The sequence below is a fragment of the Ranitomeya imitator genome, chromosome 3 (genome assembly GCF_032444005.1).
Source record: "Ranitomeya imitator isolate aRanImi1 chromosome 3, aRanImi1.pri, whole genome shotgun sequence".
Taxonomy (NCBI): domain Eukaryota; kingdom Metazoa; phylum Chordata; class Amphibia; order Anura; family Dendrobatidae; genus Ranitomeya; species Ranitomeya imitator.
In genome coordinates, this window is record NC_091284.1 from 608787382 (window position 1) to 608808188 (window position 20807).

Consider the following 20807-nt stretch of genomic DNA (forward strand, 5'->3'; position numbering starts at 1 on the left):
TAAAATATTTTAGAAGGACGCAAATTATTTACCAATCATTTATTTCTCTTCAACAATGGAGTATTGTAAAATGTTATTCAAGTGCAGAGTTTTCCCTTTTTAATTTCAGCATTTCCATTTATGTACGTCTTTACAGGTGGAAGTGAAAGCTGTCCCTGTATCACAAAAAAAGACTTCCCTGCAACACGAGCAAATAAAAAAACTTCCCCGAATACCAGGCAGCCCGTCATCCTCTACATCTTCAGTTACTGATATGACTTTTGGCGGCCTTCCGTCACCTAAACTCGATTCTTCCTACGAACCAATGATTGTGAAGGAAGCCCGTTATATTGCAATCACAATGATGAAGGTATGTTTGGGTATGACATGAGTTATGCTTTGTGTACTGCTCTTGGTATAGAGCTTATCGAATATTGGGACACCTTTTGCATAATTTGTTGACATACTTATATATGTGTATACAGTTGTGGCCAAAAGTATTGACACCCCTGCAATTCTGTCAGATAATACTCAGTTTCTTCCTGAAAATGATTGCAAACACAAATTCTTTATTATCTTCATTTAATTTGTTTTAAATGAAAAAACACAAAAAGAATTGTCCTAAAGCCAAATTGGATATAATTCCACACCAAACATAAAAAGGGGGTGGACAAAAGTATTGACCCTGTTCAAAAAATCATGTGACGCTTCTCTAATTTGTGTAATTGACAGCACATGTAATTTACCTGTGGCACCTAACAGGTGTTGGCAATAACTAAATCATACTTGCAGCCAGTTGACATGGATTAAAGTTGACTCAACCTCTGTCCTGTGTCCTTGTGTGTACCACATTGAGCATGGAGAAAAGAAAGAAGACCAAAGAACTGTCTGAGGACTTGAGAAACAAAATTGGGAGGAAGCATGAGCAATCTCAAGGCTACAAGTCCATCTCCAAAGACCTGAATGTTCCTGGCTCTACCGTGCGCAGTGTCAAGAAGTTTAAAGCCCATGGCACTGTGGCTAACCTCCCTAGATGTGGACGGAAAAGAAAAATTGACAAGAGATTTCAACGCAAGATTGTGCGGATGTTGGATAAAGAACCTCGACCAACATCCAAACAAGTTCAAGCTGCCCTGCAGTCCGAGGGTACAACGGTGTCAACCCGTACTATCCGTCGACGTCTGAATGAAAATGGACTGTATGGTAGGAGACCCAGGAAGACCCCACTTCTTACCCCGAGACATAAAAAAGCCAGGCTGGAGTTTGCCAAAACTTACCTGAAAAAGCCTAAAACGTTTTGGAAGAATGTTCTCTGGTCAGAAGAGACAAAAGTAGAGGTTTTTGGGCAAAGGCATCAACATAGAGTTTACAGGAGAAAAAAGAGGCATTCAAAGAAAAGAACACTGTCCCTACAGTCAAACATGGCGGAGGTTCCCTGATGTTTTGGGGTTGCTTTGCTGCCTCTGGCACTGGACTGCTTGACTGTGTACATGGCATTATGAAGTCTGAAGACTACCAAAAAATTTTGCAGCATAATGTAGGGCCCAGTGTGAGAAAGCTGGGTCTCCCTCAGAGGTCATGGGTCTTCCAGCAGTACAATGACCCAAAACACACTTCAAAAAGCACTAGAAAATGGTTTGAGAGAAAGCACTGGAGACTTCTAAGGTGGCCAGCAATGAGTCCAGACCTGAATCCCATAGAACACCTGTGGAGAGATCTAAAAATGGCAGTTTGGAGAAGGCACCCTTCAAATATCAGGGACCTGGAGCAGTTTGCCAAAGAAGAATGGTCTTAAATTCCAGCAAAGCATTGTAAGAAACTCATTAATGGTTACCGGAAGCGGTTGGTCGCAGTTATTTTGGCTAAAGGTTGTGCAACCAAGTATTACGCTGAGGGTACCAATACTTTTGTCTGGCCCTTTTTCGTAGTTTTGTGTGAAACGATCAATGTTTTTCTTTTTGTTTCATTCTCTTTTGTGTTTTTTCATTTAAGACAAATTAAATGAAGTAATAATACCAAAGAATTTGTGATTGCAATCATTTTCAGGAAGAAACTGAGTATTATCTGACAGAATTGCAGGAGTGTCAATACTTTTGGCCAAATAAATTAAAATAAATTAAAATATATATATATATATATATATATATATATATATATCTCCCACGTACTGGGGTTTTGTCATCTCAGACATGTATGACTTATTCATAGGGCATTCCATGAGATTATTATACATTTTTATAGCGCCATTTATTCCATGGCGCTTTACATGTGAAAAGGGGGCAAATATAGACAAATTCAATAAGCATGAGCAAAAAACAAGGCACTAACAGGTACATAAGGAGGAATGAGGGCTTACAGTCTGCAGGGGATGGGTGAGGATACACTAGGAGAGAGTAGATCTGGTCGTGCGGCGGTTCAGTAGGTTGAGGATCGCTCTAGGCTTGTCGGAAGTGGTGAGATGCTTGTACTTCCTCCAGGAACCATATCTATCAGACATTTATGGAATATCCATTATATATGCCTCACTCTTTGTCATAAGAGTTTAATTCACTCCATCATAGACTTGGATATGCCATGAATGTCTATGAAGGAGATACCCCTTTGAAGGGAGGATTTTCTCTTGTCTCTTTGAGTGTACAGTTTATCTGCCTCCCTGATTCCTAGTATGCTGGCTGCAGTACTGTTCTAAACATTGATAATTCAGACCAATAGCTTAGCCGCTTCCATGGTCCGAGCGAATTCCTCTACCATGCGGCTGGCAGAGTCATCTCTACCTTTGCAACATGAGAGAAGGGCAGAAGGAGCAAGGCTGGCAAGATCCCGCGATCCAGCTAGCTTCAGAGCATTTGAGCAGGCTCACTCTAAAGCGTATAGCAAGCAAGTTCCGCGGCTTCCCTCCCTAGGTAACCTTCCACTCTGAGACTGCAGAGTGGCCGGTAACCTAGACAATGAGGGTATGTGCACACGTAGAATGGTCCACTGTGCATTTTTTCAACAGCGGATTTGATAAATCCGCAGTGCAAAACCGCTGTGGTTTTTACTGCGGATTTATCGCGTTTTTTATATTGCGGATTCCGCTGCGGATTTACATCTGCAGTTTTATATTTGAGCAGATGTAAAAACGCAGCTGATTCCGCAAAAAGAATTGACATGCTGCGGAAAATAAAACTCTGCGTTTCCACGCATTTTTTTTCCGCACCATGGGCACAGCGTTTTTGGTTTCCCATAGGTTTACATTGTACTGTAAACTCATGGGAAACTGCTGCGGATCCACAGCAAAATCTGCATCGTGTGCACATACCCTGAGTTGTACACTTTAATATTAAAAATCCTTTCGTTCTTGACATCTGAGAGCATTTTTAATATGGCTTCAATTTTGCTCGTTTTTGTGTGAGGTGGCTAGGGTGGTAGTCATGGCGAGGGGTTGCTGCTTCAGCACGCCCTGACACCCTGCAAACAAAATACAAAGTCCCCACTGCAGTGTGATGTGTGTGCCATGTAAATCACTCACTTTTGGGTTAGAATTTTCCTCAGGTTGCAGAGTTCCAGTTTCAGACGACATCACGCAGTGATTCACAGAGTCCAAGTTCTTTTTTATCAGAACTTAACACACTCAGTCCATTAACAGGCATTGCACAGTGATCCTCAAATCTCTCATTACCTTTCCTCTGTGCTGTCCCTTACTCTCCTCTCATTCTTTATTTCCATACCACATCCTCCGGTACCGCAGCATCCCGTTTAGCCACACTAGTTCATGCCCGGTGTTTCCTGCCCATTTTATCCCCTCTGAGGGCGAAATCAAGAATGGCACTTTCCAACCTTTTCCAGACCGTAGGTCTCGGATGTTTTAGGATTCTTCTCTGAACCTAGTTGCTATTCCCTTTGTGTCCAAATAACTTCCGGCTCCCAAGGCCCTGGACCACTGGACTCAACTGTCACTACTGTGGCTGAAACCAGTTCTTATCCTCACCTTATCTTATATTCTAATCTACAGTGCCCCCCACTGTACTAACCGTATATTTCCCATTACTATCACTAAACCTTAGGCTATGTGCACACGTTCAGGTTTTTTCGCGTTTTTTTTTCGTGCTAAAAACGCTATAAAAACTCATTAGAATTCATAATGTATGCGTTTTTATCATTTAGAATGCATTCTGCATGTTTTGTGCACATGGATGCGTTTTTTTCCCCGAAAAAAACGCATCGCGGTAAAAAGATGAGCATGTTCATTATTTTTGCGGATTTGCTGCGTTTTTCCCGCAATTCTATGCATTTGGGAAAAAACGCACAAAAACGCGGTAAAATTGCGGTAATATCGCGGTAAAAACGCACGCGGATTTCTGGCAGAAATGTCCGGTTTTTGTCAGGAAAATTTCTGCAAGAAATCCTGACGTGTGCACATACCCTTACTCTAACACTGTATCTCCCTATCTCTATCCCTAGTCCATAAAAACACATAACTTACACAGTATGCAAACATCATAACATTGTTTAGCATATTACAATAAAACAGTACCACATAACACACTATTTTGCACATATTATGTACCTGCTTTATTAGGAAGGAAAGTGAAGGGATGCAGGGCATAATTTAGCCACCCAACACACCCCTTGCAAGAACTTTGACATCCAATTAAGGTCGCTTTTAACAGGAAATATTTTGATCTGTATTTTGCATCAGTATTTATAAGCCAAACCAGGTGTTTGGGCATATAAACTACCATGGTAAGATTCACGTCTCTGTTTGGACCGATCTCCAGTTTTGGACTAATGCAAAATCCTGGCTACAATATTGCCTTGTGGAAGAGGTCCATATTTTAACTACAAAATAAGAACCTCACCACCCACGTCAAGAATACATTTGTTTTTTCTTTAAGGCTTATGAAAGCTACTCATTTGAAGAACTTCGCTATGCCTCACCAATGCCCAAAAGGTAGGTACCTGGCATATTGCCCATATTGTCATGTATGGCTTTCTTTTCTCCCTCGCCTCATTGGGGGACACAGACCGTGGGTGTATGCTGCTGCCACTAGGAGGCTGACACTAAGTGATACTAAGAAACTTAGCTACTCCCCTGCAGTATACACCCTCCTGCTGGCTCTCATCTAACCAGTTCTTGCTTAGTGTCTGTAGGAGGCACTTGGGTCTGTTTTCAGTCCCCAAAATTTTTTATTTTATTTTTATTTTCTGTAAATTCTTATTTTTTAATTAACGGAGTGAAGGGGGCGACAGATTCCTTTCTAGGGTCCGCTCTCCCCGAACCATCAACAGCAAGCACGGAGGGTATACCTCCCCATACCTTTTCTGCGACGACTGGGGCACGCCTAATCTATGCTAGGGCGACAGTTCCTATACAGTCCTGATCTCCCCCCTGTAAGATGGCAAGCACATAGAGTATACCTCTTATGTGCATCTCCCGGGCTCCTCCGCAATCAAGCCCTCACCTGTTGGCATCATGTAGGATCGATTGAGCTTATTCCCTTGCAATGGAGGATGCATCTCTGCTCGGTGGCGGTGAGTAGTTTCCTTCCTCACACTGCCTGCGTGGGAAGGTGCAGTCCTGGTCCCTAGGGAGAGGTGCCGCTGGCTGGACGCCAGTGGCAATCATTCGGCGCTACGTCGCGGCCCGCCGACGCGCTCCACCGGCAGGCTCCATAAATTAGTCCCCGGCTTTTTCAGCCGGACTAGGTCGCAGTTGAAATGCCTGCCAACCGCCGGAGCCCCGCCCAGCTCACTTCAGGGGCGACGGTTCCTTCACGGTCCCGATCTTCCCACACCAGCAGCAGGCGACCACATGGAGTGTCACCTCCATGTATCCTCTCCTGGAGCCAGACCTAATGCCGGACAACTGGCCCTGTCCACCCGGGGACTGACGTGGGATGCCAAGCCTGGGCTGATTCTTAGGGGCGACGGGTCCCTTCAAGGGCACAGATCTCCCCGCACCCTGAGCGGATGATCACATGGAGTGTCGCTTCTCTGTATCCTCTTCCCCAGCCAGGCCTAATGCCAGACAACTGGCCCTGTCCACCCGGGGGCTGAACTCCGTGGATGTAGAGAGGCCCCGCTCTATGGCGTCCAAGCAGCCCCCACTGTTCCACCACAGTGAAAGCGGATGGCACAAGGATGCGGACGGTTCCTCTCCACCTCCCGAACAAAAGGATGATGGATTGAGGTTTATCCCTCTATCCCTGCACCGTCCACGCTGCAATACCCGACATCCGCGGCGGCTCCATGCCGGGACGCGCACCGATGGTGAGTGGATCCTGCCAGCGATGGGCCCCTGCAGTGGGATATTCACAGCCAGTCTCAGGCTTCCCTGTGGTCCACCTCCCTGAGGTAACGCTCCAGCCGGTTGCAAAAATTTAGCCCCCGGCTTCTGCCGATGTGTAGGCCGCACCCCGGAAGCGCACTATGGTGCCCTAAGACAGCTCTGCCCGCTTTTCTGGCGCTTTTCGCCTGGCACGGAAGCGCTCAATTTTCTCGTCCATTGCAACACCCCTCACTTCTACGCTGGCACCGGCTGCAGAAATTTAGGCCCCGACTTGGGCCTATTCATGGAAGTCTCAAGGCTCCGCCCATGTCGTTCCTGTGGCTCCGCCCCCAAATTGGCGCTTCTTGCTCTCTGCAAGGTTTTATCTAAAGGCGCATGAACAGTATTCCCTGCTCTTAAAGGCACATGACCAGTATTCCTGGTCTTAAAGGCACACGACCAGTATTCCCTGGTCTTAAAGGCACATGACCAGTATTCCCTGGTCTTAAAGGCACACGACCAGTATTCCTTGGTCTTAAAGGCACATGACCAATCCGAAGCTGGTCGTAAATAAGGAGCCCTCCGCCGCTGATCCCAGTTTAACTAGTTCCCTCAGTGGACTTCGTCACTGCCGCAAACCATGGTTTCTCTGACCAAGAGATTGAATCCCTCCGTGGCTCTGAGTGCTCGCAGGACCGATATACATGGTCCCGCTCCTACATGGGATCCTTCGGCTAGCAGGGGCCGCGAGTATTCTAGAAACGTATAGGCATCTAGAAAACGGAAGTTTCATTTCATGATCTCCTCCAAGGATTTGCTGAGAACAAGACTCTGAACGTGAATCAGATATTGCCTTGGACCTGGACTTGCCAGAGTTTCAGTAAAGGATGAACTCGCCTATTTATATCATCAACTAATCTCTGTACATTTTCGAGGACTCTGATCCTGCTCTAGACTGCGCAGGGTCCCTCGTAGACTAAACTCCCTCGTAGAGCATTTGCCATCCAGTCCGGATATGCGATTCACTGGACAGAAGCCTCTACATTCTCTAGACTGCACAGGGTCCCTCATAAGGAGACTAAACTCCCTCGTAGAGCATTTGCCATCCAGTCCTCTACGTGCCTCTAGGTGCTCTAGACTGCGCAGGGTCCTTCATAAGGAGACTAAACTCCCTCGTAGAGCATTTGCCATCCAGTCCGGATATGCGATTCACTGGACAGAAGCCTCTACGTGGGATGCCATGCCTGGTCTGATTTTTAAGGGCGACGGACCCTTTAAAGGGCACCGATCTCCCCCCACCATCAACAGTCAGGCACACGGACTGTCGCCTCCATGTCTCCTCTTCTGCATCCAGGCCTAACGCCAGACAACCTGTCCTGTCCACCCGGAGACCTGAACTCTGTGGATGTACAGAGGCACCCTTTTCGGGCGTCTGAGCACCCCCCTCTGCATCACCACTATTTAAAAGAAGATGCAAGAAGGCGGATGATCCCTATCCACTTCCCTGTTAAGAGGATGGTGGATCGAGGGTTCCTAATTTTTAACTCTGCACCGTCAAACGAGAGCGGCGATGGCAAGAGGCTATGACCTGCTGGATGCAGCCGCACATTCTGCCACTTGGCAGATTAACCGGGTAGAATCTCCTGTGGTATACCTACCAGTATCCCTGCCCGATGTGTCATCAATTGAAAATGCCACGGTCTGTCAGATAGCAAATCTGGATTGTTCCGTTTTGCGGCTTCGGGTCCAGCGCTCTACCCTCCCTAGCCGCCGCATAGATTGCTAGAGCAATGGTCTCCTGGCTGGAGACCTTATCTACTTTGATTCACACAGTAACCCTTTCCTGAAGACAGTACGACTGGTCAATCAAATCTTTTGAGCAGGAGACTAACAAAGGATCGTACGTTCCTACAGCCCCGACCAGCAGTGGAAGGTTGTCCAGGACAGTCTAGATCTAAAAGATCTTGGTTCCAAAAAGGGGAACAAGAAGTAGGACCGATCCTGGACCTCAAACTTCTAACAACCTTTCACAAGGTTCTCCTTTTTCGAATGGAGTTCCTCCGCTCAGCCATTACTTCATTACTTCAACAGAAAAAGGTGGAGTTTCTGGCATCCATCGACATTCGGGATGCTTACCTTCCTCAAAAATTCCTTCCTTCGCTTTTCCATTGGTGAGCAGCATTTTCAAGTCATGACCTTGTTTTCGGCCTTGTTACCGCACCAATAGTGTTTGCAAGGCTCATGTGGCTGTCATGTTCCTCTTGCACCCTAGAGGCGTGGTCGTCCTGCCCTGTTTGACCGACTGTCTAGCTGCACTTCCAGGACTACGCTAAGTAGTCTATATCACTTGCGATACCCTCTCACCTGGGCTGGCGGCTAGACTTAGACAAGTTCTCCTCATTTCCAGCCCAGCAGATATCCTTTTTGAGGATGATCTGGTACACTTCCAGAAGGATGTTAATTCTCCCTCCAGACAAGGTCATGGCCCATCAATAGGGAGCTTACGCACTTGATCACTCATCCCCTCATTTCATTCGATTTGCTGGGATGGTTCTGAGGAAAAATGGTGACGACAATGTTAGCAGTTTCCTTCGCTCCGCTCGTTTTCAGCAAGTCAAACAGACTTTCAGACAATAGTCTCTGAGCTCCTTCTTCATCCCGGGCCTTTCTCCCGCTTCAATGGTTACTAGTAACTACCAATGCCAGTCCTCTTCTCCCGATCATTGCTCTGGAGATCCGAACGGTAGTCCTGCAGTAGGTCCAGTGCCTTCTGGCAGTTCAACCCATCTGAATTCAATTGGACAATGCCACGGCTGTGCCATACATCAATCATCTAGCAGGTACCCACTTTCAGGTGCCATGGCCGATGTACCTCACATTCTATCATTCGGTGATCTCGGCTGTACATATTCCAGGAGTATAACTCTGGGCGGTGAACATATTCAGCCGTCAGGGTTTCTCCTCAAGTGAGTGGGAACTTCACCCGGAAGTCTTCCATCAGACCTGCCTTCACTGGAGCTCTCCAGTTGTAGTTCGGATGGCGTCCAGACTAATCGCCTATGTACTCGAGTTCGTGATTCGGCCTCGAATTCCAAGAGCCATCGCATGAACTGGTACCAGTTTCCATAACTACCCTTCCACTACTTCCAAAAGCTTTTCAGAAGCAGAAATAGCCCCCAGTGATGCTCGGAAATCCGCACTGGCCACGTCAGTTTTTTTGCTTGCGGAGCTGGTAGCTTTCTGCCTTTCTGCAACAAAACTGCAAGTAGGGACTTTCTCGCAGGGAGTTTTCACGAGTAATTCTTTCCTATCGCATACCGTTAGATCATTGGGACCTTAATGGTCCTGTGAGTCTTACAGTCGACTTTTTTGATCCGGACAGACCTTACTATCAGGGAAGGTTGTCCCTTTTTTCTCTGCGATATCCTCATCCTGACGAGTCTTCGGTGCTAACTGCTCGGTCCTTTCAGACTTTTTCCCTTATTTCCTTCAAGGCAAGGTTGTCCTCAGGCCATCCCCGTCCCTTGTTACCAAGGTGGTATTGTATTACCACTGTTATGAGGGCATAGTTCTTCCCTCATCTCTTTCAGGACCAGTCCACAAAATGGAATGAGTTCCCCATATTCCAGACGAAGCGAGTTCTCTGAGTAGGTATGTCTTCCTGACGGTAAGAGGAAGGCTTCCTGACGTTTACAGAAGGGTTTAGCCGTTTCATCGGCCATGTTACCCTGGTGGATTCCTTTCAGCATCCAGGAGTCCTTCCGTGTTAGATGTAAGCCTATCTCCCTGTCTATCATGAGTTCTAGGCACCAGGCGTCGACAAGACACACCTGCAAGCTTGCGAATTTGTCCAGTCCGCATGCATTCTTGAAGCACTATAATTCCCACACTTCCACAGATGGGAGTCTGGGCAGGCGGACTCTGCAGGCTGCGGTGGCGCACTTGTAAGTAGCGGTTACACAGGGCCTGATCTGATGTTGTCCCCACCCAGGGACTGCTTTGGGACGTCCCACGGTCTGTGTCCCCCAATGAGGCGAAGGAAAAAGATGGATTTTTGTGTACTCATCGTAAAATCCTTTTCTCTGAGCCATTCATTGGGGGAAACGGCTCCCACCCTGGTATTAGCTTATGCTAGTTTTTATAATCTGTTATGCTATACTCTCACATATAATATGACATGCTGTAAGCTCATGTTATTTATCTCCTACTGCTTTTGCACCAAACTGGTTAGCTGAGAGCCAGCAGGAGGGTGTATACTGCAGGGGAGGCGCTAACTTTTTGTATCACTTAGTGTCAGCCTCCTAGTGGCAGCAGCATACACCCCACGGTCTGTGTCCCCCAATGAATGGCTCGGAGAAAAGGATTTTACAGTGAGTACACACAAAACCATCTTTTTGTCAATTGCTGTTATGTAATTCAAATGGTAAAGTAGTCATGCGCTGCTTCGGTGAAAAGCTTTATCACTGGTGGCTGCGTTGTATTTGTGCAACCAGAGTGGGATAATCTCATCTATTTTACAATACAATAAATACACAGAACTAAATTTCCCGTTCCCAAAGACTAAAGCAGTCTTTTTTTTTTTTTTTTCTAAATGCCATTGCAATTTGTTAAAGCAGTGTTTTTGTTTTTTTAAAACTGTGATAACGATGAAAAGATAATAATGAACCTTAATTGCACAACTCAATATTCGCCAATCTAGCGCTTTTAGGTACCGGACTGCTGTTAACTTTATATGCTACTTTGTTTATATTGCTTGGATATGCCTCTGTTTGTATAATGTATGCCTTATTTCCTTCCATAGGCCGAGTGAAAATATGTTAATTCGAGTCAACAATGATGGAACCTATTGTGCAAATTGGACTCCTGGTGCTGTCGGCCTTTATACCATACATGTCACCATTGATGGAATAGAGATTGGTAATATACTATATTTATGGCATAGGGAATTTTCCATCAAAGTTTTCATATAGCAATTCCATCTAACAGCTGCTGTCACTAAATATCACACTGAATCCATTAAATAATAGTCTGAATCGGGGACCCTTACCGGCATTTTAACTTCCTGTTTGGACTTTTCCACCGTGACTCCTCATGGGAGTATCCAACTCTTATCACAGTCAGTGATGATGATTATCAGTAATAATTACAGTTAAGCCTTCCCTACTGTATAACTTCTTACCTTATGTGGAAAAATAGATCTGAGCATAATTGCTGTTCTGCTAGCTGGTAGAGTTGGCACTCACTTAACAAGTCCATGTGATGAATTCTCATGGGAATGATAAGTTACCATAGAATGCAGTGTGAAAATGGAAAACTCATGTTGGCGCCTGACCAGAAGCAGACAAAATTGTTGACAAGCGAGTATAAAGTACAGTACATAAAAGGTCCAATTGATAGGTGGGAGATGATGATCGTTGCTTCTCCTAAAGGTCTTATAAAAAAAAAAATAAAAACCTTGAATAGTGTCAGCAACCCTCCTCCCATACTTCTAGTGCTGCAGTTCACAGGAGTGCTATAAACTTAAACTCCAAGTATTCCCATACAGTTCCAGAGATATGGGCCTTTTTATTTAGTTTTTCTTTTTATAGTGTTACAAGTGGGTGAGGCTCACCAGAATCCTTGGAGAGTGAGGGTCTTGAGGCTGCCCTATATTATTACCCTGTGAGCAACACCCCGTTGGTAAAGACCATCAAAATTGTCAATAAATAAAAAATGCCCATATCTCACAACGTATAGCAGATGTAAAGGAAACCGAATAGTCAGAGGGGCAGTGGGAATAAATAAGTAAATACTGGCCACTTTGGCCCAATTACAGGAACTCTTTAAGCTTTGCAGCAAACTTTCTTTTCTTTTTTTTTTCATTGTCTTTGTATGCTAAGTTTATACATGTCTTTTCTATCTTCCTTTCTTTTTTTTGAATATACAGATGCAGGATTAGAAGTCAAAGTAAAGGATCCACCTAAAGGAATGATTCCTCCTGGGACACAGTTGGTAAAACCAAAAGCAGAGCCCCAACCTAACAAGGTAGATTATTACATTGCTTAAACTTCCTTAACTTCATTCGAACAATGATATTTTGATAATTAAATTGAGCATAATTAATTTTGCTCTTTTAGCCCATTTCTAAATGATAGTATAGACTGACCGTCCGGCGCATGGACCCACAGACTGAAGTTATATTCTGAGTAGTAGAATTAGATGTTGAGAGGAAGATACTTGGCGACGTGCAGTAGTGTACAAGATCAGTCGTAAGGAAAGGGCAATAAACCAATCTAATGAATTGTATGCCTGACCTGTTTCTGCCACACATCGGATAGACTAAGGACATAAAACTCCGATCACATCACTTTGATAATGTTTGCACTGTTCAGTGTACAGGGAAACCTAAAGCCTACTGTCTGATACTATTTAGAGCCAGCTTTGGCTTGAGTCCATTGCTGAGAATGTTGTGTATTATTTTTTTCAGAAATGTTTTTTATCAGCTCTGCTCTTTTTATTCAACATTGCATTATTCTGGGAAACTAGCAACAACCTGTAACTTTTTTTGCCTTACTATATCCCCTTATTTTTTGATGCGCTGTGTTTTTCAGGCTTTGTTTTTGCTGTGCTGTTGCGCTTTAGGTTTTCTCTCCTTTCTGTCTACCTCTGCTTCATAGGTTCGCAAATTTGTCGCCAAGGACAGTGCAGGGCTCCGTATTCGTAGCCACCCTTCCCTTCAGAGTGAGCAGATAGGCATAGTGAAAGTCAATGGAACCATCGCTTTTGTTGACGAGGTAAACCGTTAGACACTCTTTGTTAAGGATATTTAATTTCTCATGGCCGACTATAATGGGTCATTGACCAAGTTATATGGCACTTAAAGGCTAATTAATGATTTTATTAATTGCTGCAATAATTTACGGTAATGCTGCAGTAGGCAGTTCAGTTATGTCTTCAGATAAAGCATCAAATGTGCATTATAACGTTTTCTGTTCTCGTAAGTTTCAATAATTGTGTTAATTACACTTTTGCATACTTTCCTGCCTTACCCTGTAGTGTTACACTGCCAGTCCTGCCTGCTTCCATGCTCTTTTCTTGGTCTATCCATGTGAGCGTTGTCCCCCCACTCTTCACTGTTCACACTCTTCACTGCACCTGTGTATCACTGGTGATGCATGTGGCCTAGACCCCACAGTTGTGCTTCACATCTACTATTGGCTTTTAGAAAGAGCCACATAGAACTTGCTAACCAAAAAGTAGTTACAGGAGAGCATGGCTCGCTATTGTTGCTTGTTTCCCATCTAGATCCACAATGATGATGGTGTGTGGCTCAGGCTGAATGATGAGACAATAAAGAAGTATGTTCCTAACATGAATGGTTACAATGAAGCTTGGTGCCTGTCTTTTAATCAGCATCTCGGCAAGAGTCTCCTGGCTCCTGTTGATGTAAGTAAAAGGCACCCCCTATCACAGTGCCGTAGAGGCTCCCCTGCAATACACGGATATGTCACTTTAAGTTCTTTCATTCATTGTCGATTTTTGGTGTCTGTAATATGGGTCACAAGTTATTAACATTGCACATCTATGCATTGGATGAAATAATCTTAAGAGGCATTTGTATAAATAGATCTGTACGGTCTGCATCTTCAGGAATGGTCACTTCATCACAGTATCACCGTGCTTGTTGTACTCCGATACCTTTTGTTGGTTGTGCCGTCTGTTATTTTCTCTAATAGGAAATTATCTACATATATATGCAATAATGTGTGTTGAAATGGTCATCAGTTCTACTGATTATTTCTTTTGCATATTGTACAAATATTAGCATCATTATTAACCCAAGCACCGCATCCTGCCTGGCTGACCCATTGGCTCCACATTTCTCTAGAATCCTCCTCTTACAGATACACCTTCTTTACCATAACATAGTTGGGTAAAGCCCCAGTTATCATTTCACACTAGTCTAGGAGCCTCTTAGAAACATCTTGGAAATGACTAAGGCTACTTTCACACTAGCGTCGGTACGGGGCCGTTGCCATGCGTCGGCCCGACGTACCGACGCAAACTGCAAAAAAATGAACAACGGGGGCAGCAGATGTAGTTTTACAACGCATCCGCTGCCCCATTGTAAGATCCGAGGAGGAGGGGGCGGAGTTCTGGGCGCGCATGCGCGGTCGGAAATGGCGTACACGACGCACAAAAAAAGTTACATGCAACTTTTTTTGTGCCGACGGTCCGACAAAACACAACGCATCCGTCGCACGTTGGATGCGACATGTGGCCATACGTCGCAATGCATCGCTAATGCAAGTCTATGGAGAAAAAACGCATCCTGCAAGCACATTTGCAGGATGCGTTTTTTCTCCAAAACGACGCATTGCGACGTACAGCAAACAACGCTAGTGTGTAAGTAGCCTAATTGACACAGTAGTCTACCTACCCAATAAAGCACCGAGAACCCCCTTTTTTATGCACACCCTGTAGAAGCACATTGCAGGCTTGTAGATCACGCAGAGTATTGCTGGCTGTCGGTGTACGCTGATCGCCATTATACCCCGCTTTTGGGTCTAGCAATATTTTATGGATTTTAATAGTTTATACTCATTGGATCTGTTGATAACCAAAAATAATTTTTTGATTGTACTTAAAATATATACTACACACTGCAATCTTCAAATAGATGGCAATATGGCTGTGCCTGTGTCATGGCCGAGCTCTAAGTTACCATTATAGCAGAGGACTCTTAATTTTCAGAGTGTGATTATTTCACATGTTTTAGGTGGAGATTACTTTTGAGTTGGATTTCTCCCTTATAATTGACTTTTAGGACATGCCTATGTTAGTACTGCTCAGAGTAGACAAACCCTTTAGATCATGTCTTTTAGGTGCATTTGTTACCTTTTTCCAGTTTGATGTAAAAACTTCAGCACAGTTTATCCCTTTGGCCCATTTAGGGATAGAGACGTGGCATTTATACCTGCTGTTTTTTCTGCACACCCATAATCCAGAAGTCTGTACACAGGAGTCCTTTAAGTACTTGATAGAACAGGCAGGAGGATCCAATTAAAATTGTTTTTCTAGATTGTATAATGCTCCATTTACTATATTTTCTTAGCAATTTTGGTTTATGATTGTTTAGGCAGCTTTGGTTAATATTTTGTTCTAAAATGATCGTCAATCCCCTGTCCAGGTAGTTGACATGAAATCAATAAAATCAAAAGGAAAAAGTCAAAGACCGCCCCAGCACACACAACTTTAATGCAAATCCTGATGCAATTTCCTGGAGACATTACTATTAAATGTGATGTATGGTTACTTGTTTAGATGCCAATGAAAGCTTAGGTTGGGCTGAAACGCACCTTAGTACTTTATAAATTTCGTAGGAAAATAAAATAAGAAGTTGAGTGCCAAGATTTTCTTTTGAAATCTACTTAATGTTGTAGACTTTGCACTATTATACATGCGTGTTCTATGATCACCATGAGGCGTTATCTGAGCATGCTCATGTGGTAAGAGGGTCTTCGGCGTGCTCCAAAAAATATATTCGAGACCCTAACAAACTGGCAATCCCTGCATGAGTTGCAGCTGTCGATCAGCCGTGAGACCTTCAGCTGTGGGGACTCAGAACACATTATTCAAGCTCTCCGAAGACTGTTAGCACACAAGCATGCTCATATAACGCCTTATCCTAGCACGTTCGCTCATCACTAATGGTCACCTCTTCCTAATTATATACACGCATGAATGGTCTGTAGCAGCTAATGCATTTTAAATAAATCTCAGAAAAACTCTTCTCCCACTGATCAGCCGTTTGCTCCAGTAGCTGCAGGGTGTAAACCCTGATTAGAGCTGCATGGCACAGCTCCACTCCACATGGAAGGCAGAAAAGCTCTTGTTACTTTGGTAGTAGCTGCTCTGCAGTAACTCACAGCTGCCGCTACAATTGGCGTTGTTTGCATCTAGCGGCATCGGTACAAATGACTGCTGATCTTGGGAGTGCACGGTGTCTGACACCTGCTCCTCTGATAGTCCATAACTTATCTTAAAGATAAGTAGTCAGGATAATTTGACCAGATAACTCCTTTAATGGGAACATTTTCCATTATTTAAAAACTAATAATAATCATGATTCAAATGATCTCTGACATAACTGCCTGTGAAGGAGGGGGACTCATTGGGCAGTATCTTTACAAATGCCCGGTTGTGGATTTCTAGATTTCAAAGCGGGTATCTGATGCTTAGAATACTATTAATCCCTTTGTTTTCTCTGTAAGGAGTGATTAATTGTTAAACATTTCCCCAATTATTGTCCCAACAGTAAAAAAAAATCAGACGCTCCTTTTTGTAAATCTGGACAACCCATTTTTAGTTTTGATTGCTGACAAGTTGCAGAATGTCGTTGGTCACGGGTATAAAGGACCTTCTGGTTTTACTTCCTTTTACTTTTCGTGCAGTGGAATATCATGGCCACATAAAAGCAATCTGCAACTAAAACCGAGTGTTTAAATGAAACCAGGAACCTAGTTTTCTTCTGTAAGTTTTCTTCTGTTAGTCTAGCTTGTTCTGCCTGTCAGTTTTGTGGAAATCCTACAGAGCACAAAGAATAATCTCCTGCCAATCCGTTCCACCGTTAGCTTGGGGCGACCCCCTCCTATCCTTGCTGAGAAAGGGCTCGGACAGTTGTCTTACGGCCAGACAAAGCAGAGTGAGGACAGGGGAGTTCAGATCCTGAGACACGCAGATGAGATTCCTTTATCATTTTTCTCAATTTTATGTGTAATATGAGACACAATAGAGTATATTATGGGCGAGATTCCTGGGATAGCTTTCATCTCCTTTTCCTAGGTTTAGGGTATCCTCGGTTGTGACGAGTTTTCACCGCTCCAGTCCGTAGTGACACATTTGAGCTGCATGTAGCAGTGTAAATGTTAGTGTAACGTGATCTACAAATGAATGTAAAAATAACAGCGCTTTTAATAAATGTGGACAATGTGATTCATTTCTCAGCATTTTTAAGAGCCATTTGATAGACTGTTGACGCCACCAGACAAACTCCTGGTCTTTCTATACAGGGTTAATTGCACCTTTGAGGTTATCACAAGCTCTGTTTTTTTAGACCCGGACAGATGCTTTTGATCTATGGGTCTGTCAGGTTCCTAGTATTTTTTTTTCTTTACTTTGACGAATAGTGCAACATTTGTTCCCTCAGCTTCATTTTATAAAAGATATCCATTTTCTGTTAATCCAAAAACACTCCTTCGGTAACCCTCTGTTATAATTGTGCTTACAAGTGGAAAATGAAACCAAACAATAGTGTTGAAAAGAATGCTAATATTGTTTGATACTTGTGGATGTGTAACCTTAACCAGCAGATAAAGTGGCACTCCAGGTAAAGCGGAATCACTGGGTCATATGCCTGGTGCAGTACTCGGGCATAGTGCATGACTCTGAATCCAAGAGAATGCTTCCACTACCAATTTCCCAGTGAATCCATTATGCCTGGAGTGCTCCTTTCCTTGGTTTACTTGCCGGCATGTGTAGTTTTACATTGAGTCTTACGGCGTTCTGCGATCAGCTCCTCATTGAATGGCATGACACACTACATCCCTTCCAGAGTGCATCTAACCTGTATTGCTCCAAGTGTTGTCTATACAGAATGTTATACACTGCAGAAATTGCTGACTCTTCTATTCTGTGTTTCCTTTCATTAATGGCGTTTTGTATAATCTGCTGCTCCTTTTTCGATTTTTCTCTGTCAATGTTTTCTCTCTAAACTTCTGCTACTCAGAATATCTTTTATGCTAGCCAAGGAACCAGGGATTTGGACTTTGTATCTTGGACTTCTAAAACCTTTTTTCCTCAGGTGAGTCCTGTGTTCCTGCCCTCACCAGTCTTTCAGATTCGCCGATACGGTGTCTTAATATTTGTCTTTCCATCTATCTTCTTCTCCTATCCCATCCTGTTTTAGTGGATGTAGATATGTGTTGCAGAAGTAGACCTCTTAAACGGAACCGGTCAGCAGGTTCTTAGACCCTAAACTATCCTCATCTATGTAAAGCCCCTGCAATGTTGATTAAGTCCATACCTTTTGGAGTTTTGTGTAACAGATGTGGAGTAATAAAACCTCTTCTGTTACCTGCTCACCCGCCCAAGATCTCACACAAGTGCCATCATTCTTGGGGCAGTATGTGCCCAGAAAGATCTTGACGTTGGAAAGGCGGACCTGCTATCTGCCCATGTGCCACACCTGGGAATAATGTCACTTGCACAAGATCTCGCATGGAGGAGCAGGTCACAGATGACCATGACCTGTCAGTCACTGACGGTAACCTGTCTGCGGGTGGGAGACGTGGGGGTAGCTGTAAGTGTAAGGCAATGCCCCGGGTACTTTCGACTCGTATACATGAAAATTTGCAAATAGATTTCTATAAATCTGAGGCATGGACATGTAAAATTAAGATATGATTGTCATCAACATTACAGGGACTTTACATGGATGACATTATATGGGATCTACAAACCTGCTGACCAGTTCCTTTCAAACTTAGTGGATCTATTAAGCTCCATTTTCTAAGCCTTTTTGAATGTAAATACTATTGATTACGCTAAAAATTTCTTAATTAAACATAATTTCTTACTTTTAAAAGGCAACAAAGTAGTGGGGGGGGGGGGTAAAACAAAAAATTGTATTTTTGCACTTGTTTTGGGGCGTTATATCCTTTCTCGTGTTTGGTTTTTGATTGTAATGTATACGCTGTAGCCAATCCTTTGGGAAGGAGCAAGGTTTTTCTGCTGATAGATTTAACTCCGATACTAGTTATAAATATAAAAAATAACTAGCTACCTAGCTGTGCAGGACACTGGAACGCATGCAGTACACTGCATACCCCAGTAACAATAAGTCCCTCTGTGGGCATTAAATATCTATTTAACTCTGGGTTGGGTAAATGTAATACGTTATTGATCCCTGTCTGGTTCACATCCCATTTGCAGTGTATAACAGGGGTTTATGTCTGGGGTATTTCCCATCATTAATCTCCACAGTGTGATCTTTTGGCCTTCAGGCATGATTGCTGCATCTGCCTGGCATCTGAGTGAATTGGCCATATAATGTCTGTCAATTATAATAATACTCTTTTATTTATTAATTTTTTTTGCTCATGCTGAATGTGAAATAAACCTCAGCAAGCCCTAATATATCAGTGGTAATATTTCTAATCTACCGTAAATGTACAGTTGAGTGAGTGTGTTTTCGCCCTTCCTGATTTCCTTTTTTATTGCTTGTTTGTCACACTTTAATATTTAAATTTGTTTGGCGATCTAAAACATTTGACAAAGATAACACAAGTAAACACAAAAAGCAGTTTTTAAATGAAGGTGTTTAGTATTAAGGGAAAAATAAATCTAAATCTGCAAGGCCCTGTGTGAAAAATTGATTGCCCCCCTCCCCTTAATTTATGTTTTATATTTAGTTTATCACATATTTGGGAAAGTGAGGTCAAATTACCTAGCCAGACACAAACCTGATTACTGCCACACCAGTTCTCAATTAAAAATCACTTAAATAGGACCTGCCTGACAAAGTGATGTAGACCAAAATGTTCTCCATAGCTAGACATCCTGCTGCGAGCCAAAGAAATTCTGGAACAAATAAGAAACAAAGTAACTGAGATCTATCAGGAAAAGGTTATAAAGCCATTTTCAAGCTTTTGGGACATTACCACAAGACCGCGGCGACGACTCATCCAAGAGGTCACAAAAGACCCCACAACAACATCCAAAGAACTGCAGGCCTTAGACTGGAGATAAATGGCCTGCATGGCAGAGTTTCAAGACAAAAACCACTGCTGAGCAATAAGAACATCTAGGCTTATCTCGGTTTTGCCAGAAAACATGTTGATGATCCCCAAGAATTTTTTGAGAAAACTCTGAACAAATGTTGAAGTTTTTAGAAGGTGTATGTCCCATTACATCTGGCGAAGAGGTAACACATCATTTCAGAAAAGGAACATCATACCATCAGTAAAATGTGGTGGGTAGTGTGATGGTCTGGGGCTGTTTTGCTTCTTCAGGACCTTGAAGACTTGTGGTAAATGGAACCATGAGCTCTGCGGTGTACCAAAAAATCCCAAAAGACAATGTCCAGCCATCTGTTTGTGACCTCAAGCTGAAGCGCACTTGGGTTATGCAGCAGGACAATGAATCAAAACACACCAGCAAGACCACCTCTGAATGGCTTTAAGACTTTGAGTGGCCTAGTCAAAGTCCTGACCTTAACCCGATTTGAGATGCTGTGGCATGACCTTAAAATGGTGACTGCTCGGAAACCCTCCAGTGTGGCTGAATTACAACAATTCTGAAAAGCTGAGTGGGACAAAATTCCTCCAGAGCGTTGTAAAAGACTCATTGTCAGTTATCTCAAATTCATTATTACAGTTGCTAACGGTGGCCCAACAAGTTATTAGGTTTAGGGGGCAATCACTTTTTCACACAGGGCCCTGTAGGTTTGGATATTTCTCCCTTAATTATAAAGACCTTCATTTAGATCTGCATTTTTGTTTACTTATTCTCTTTGTCTAATTTTACATTTGCTTGGTGT

The 20807-nt window shown here is 43.5% G+C and overlaps 1 protein-coding gene across 16 annotated transcripts in view; it reads left to right on the forward strand.

Moving 5' to 3' along the window:
* Positions 1-20807, forward strand: part of MYCBP2 (MYC binding protein 2) — a 380821-nt gene that overhangs the window by 279718 nt on the left and 80296 nt on the right. For 9 of the 16 annotated variants that reach the window (XM_069758078.1, XM_069758080.1, XM_069758086.1 and 6 more), the window contains 7 exons: positions 137-349; positions 4857-4912; positions 11031-11146; positions 12156-12253; positions 12886-13002; positions 13514-13654; positions 17997-18071. In XM_069758078.1, coding sequence (XP_069614179.1) covers positions 137-349; positions 4857-4912; positions 11031-11146; positions 12156-12253; positions 12886-13002; positions 13514-13654; positions 17997-18071 — 816 coding nt within the window. The remainder of the gene's footprint in view (positions 1-136; positions 350-4856; positions 4913-11030; positions 11147-12155; positions 12254-12885; positions 13003-13513; positions 13655-17996; positions 18072-20807) is intronic. The other 7 variants (XM_069758082.1, XM_069758087.1, XM_069758089.1 and 4 more) reach the window with 2 other exon arrangements.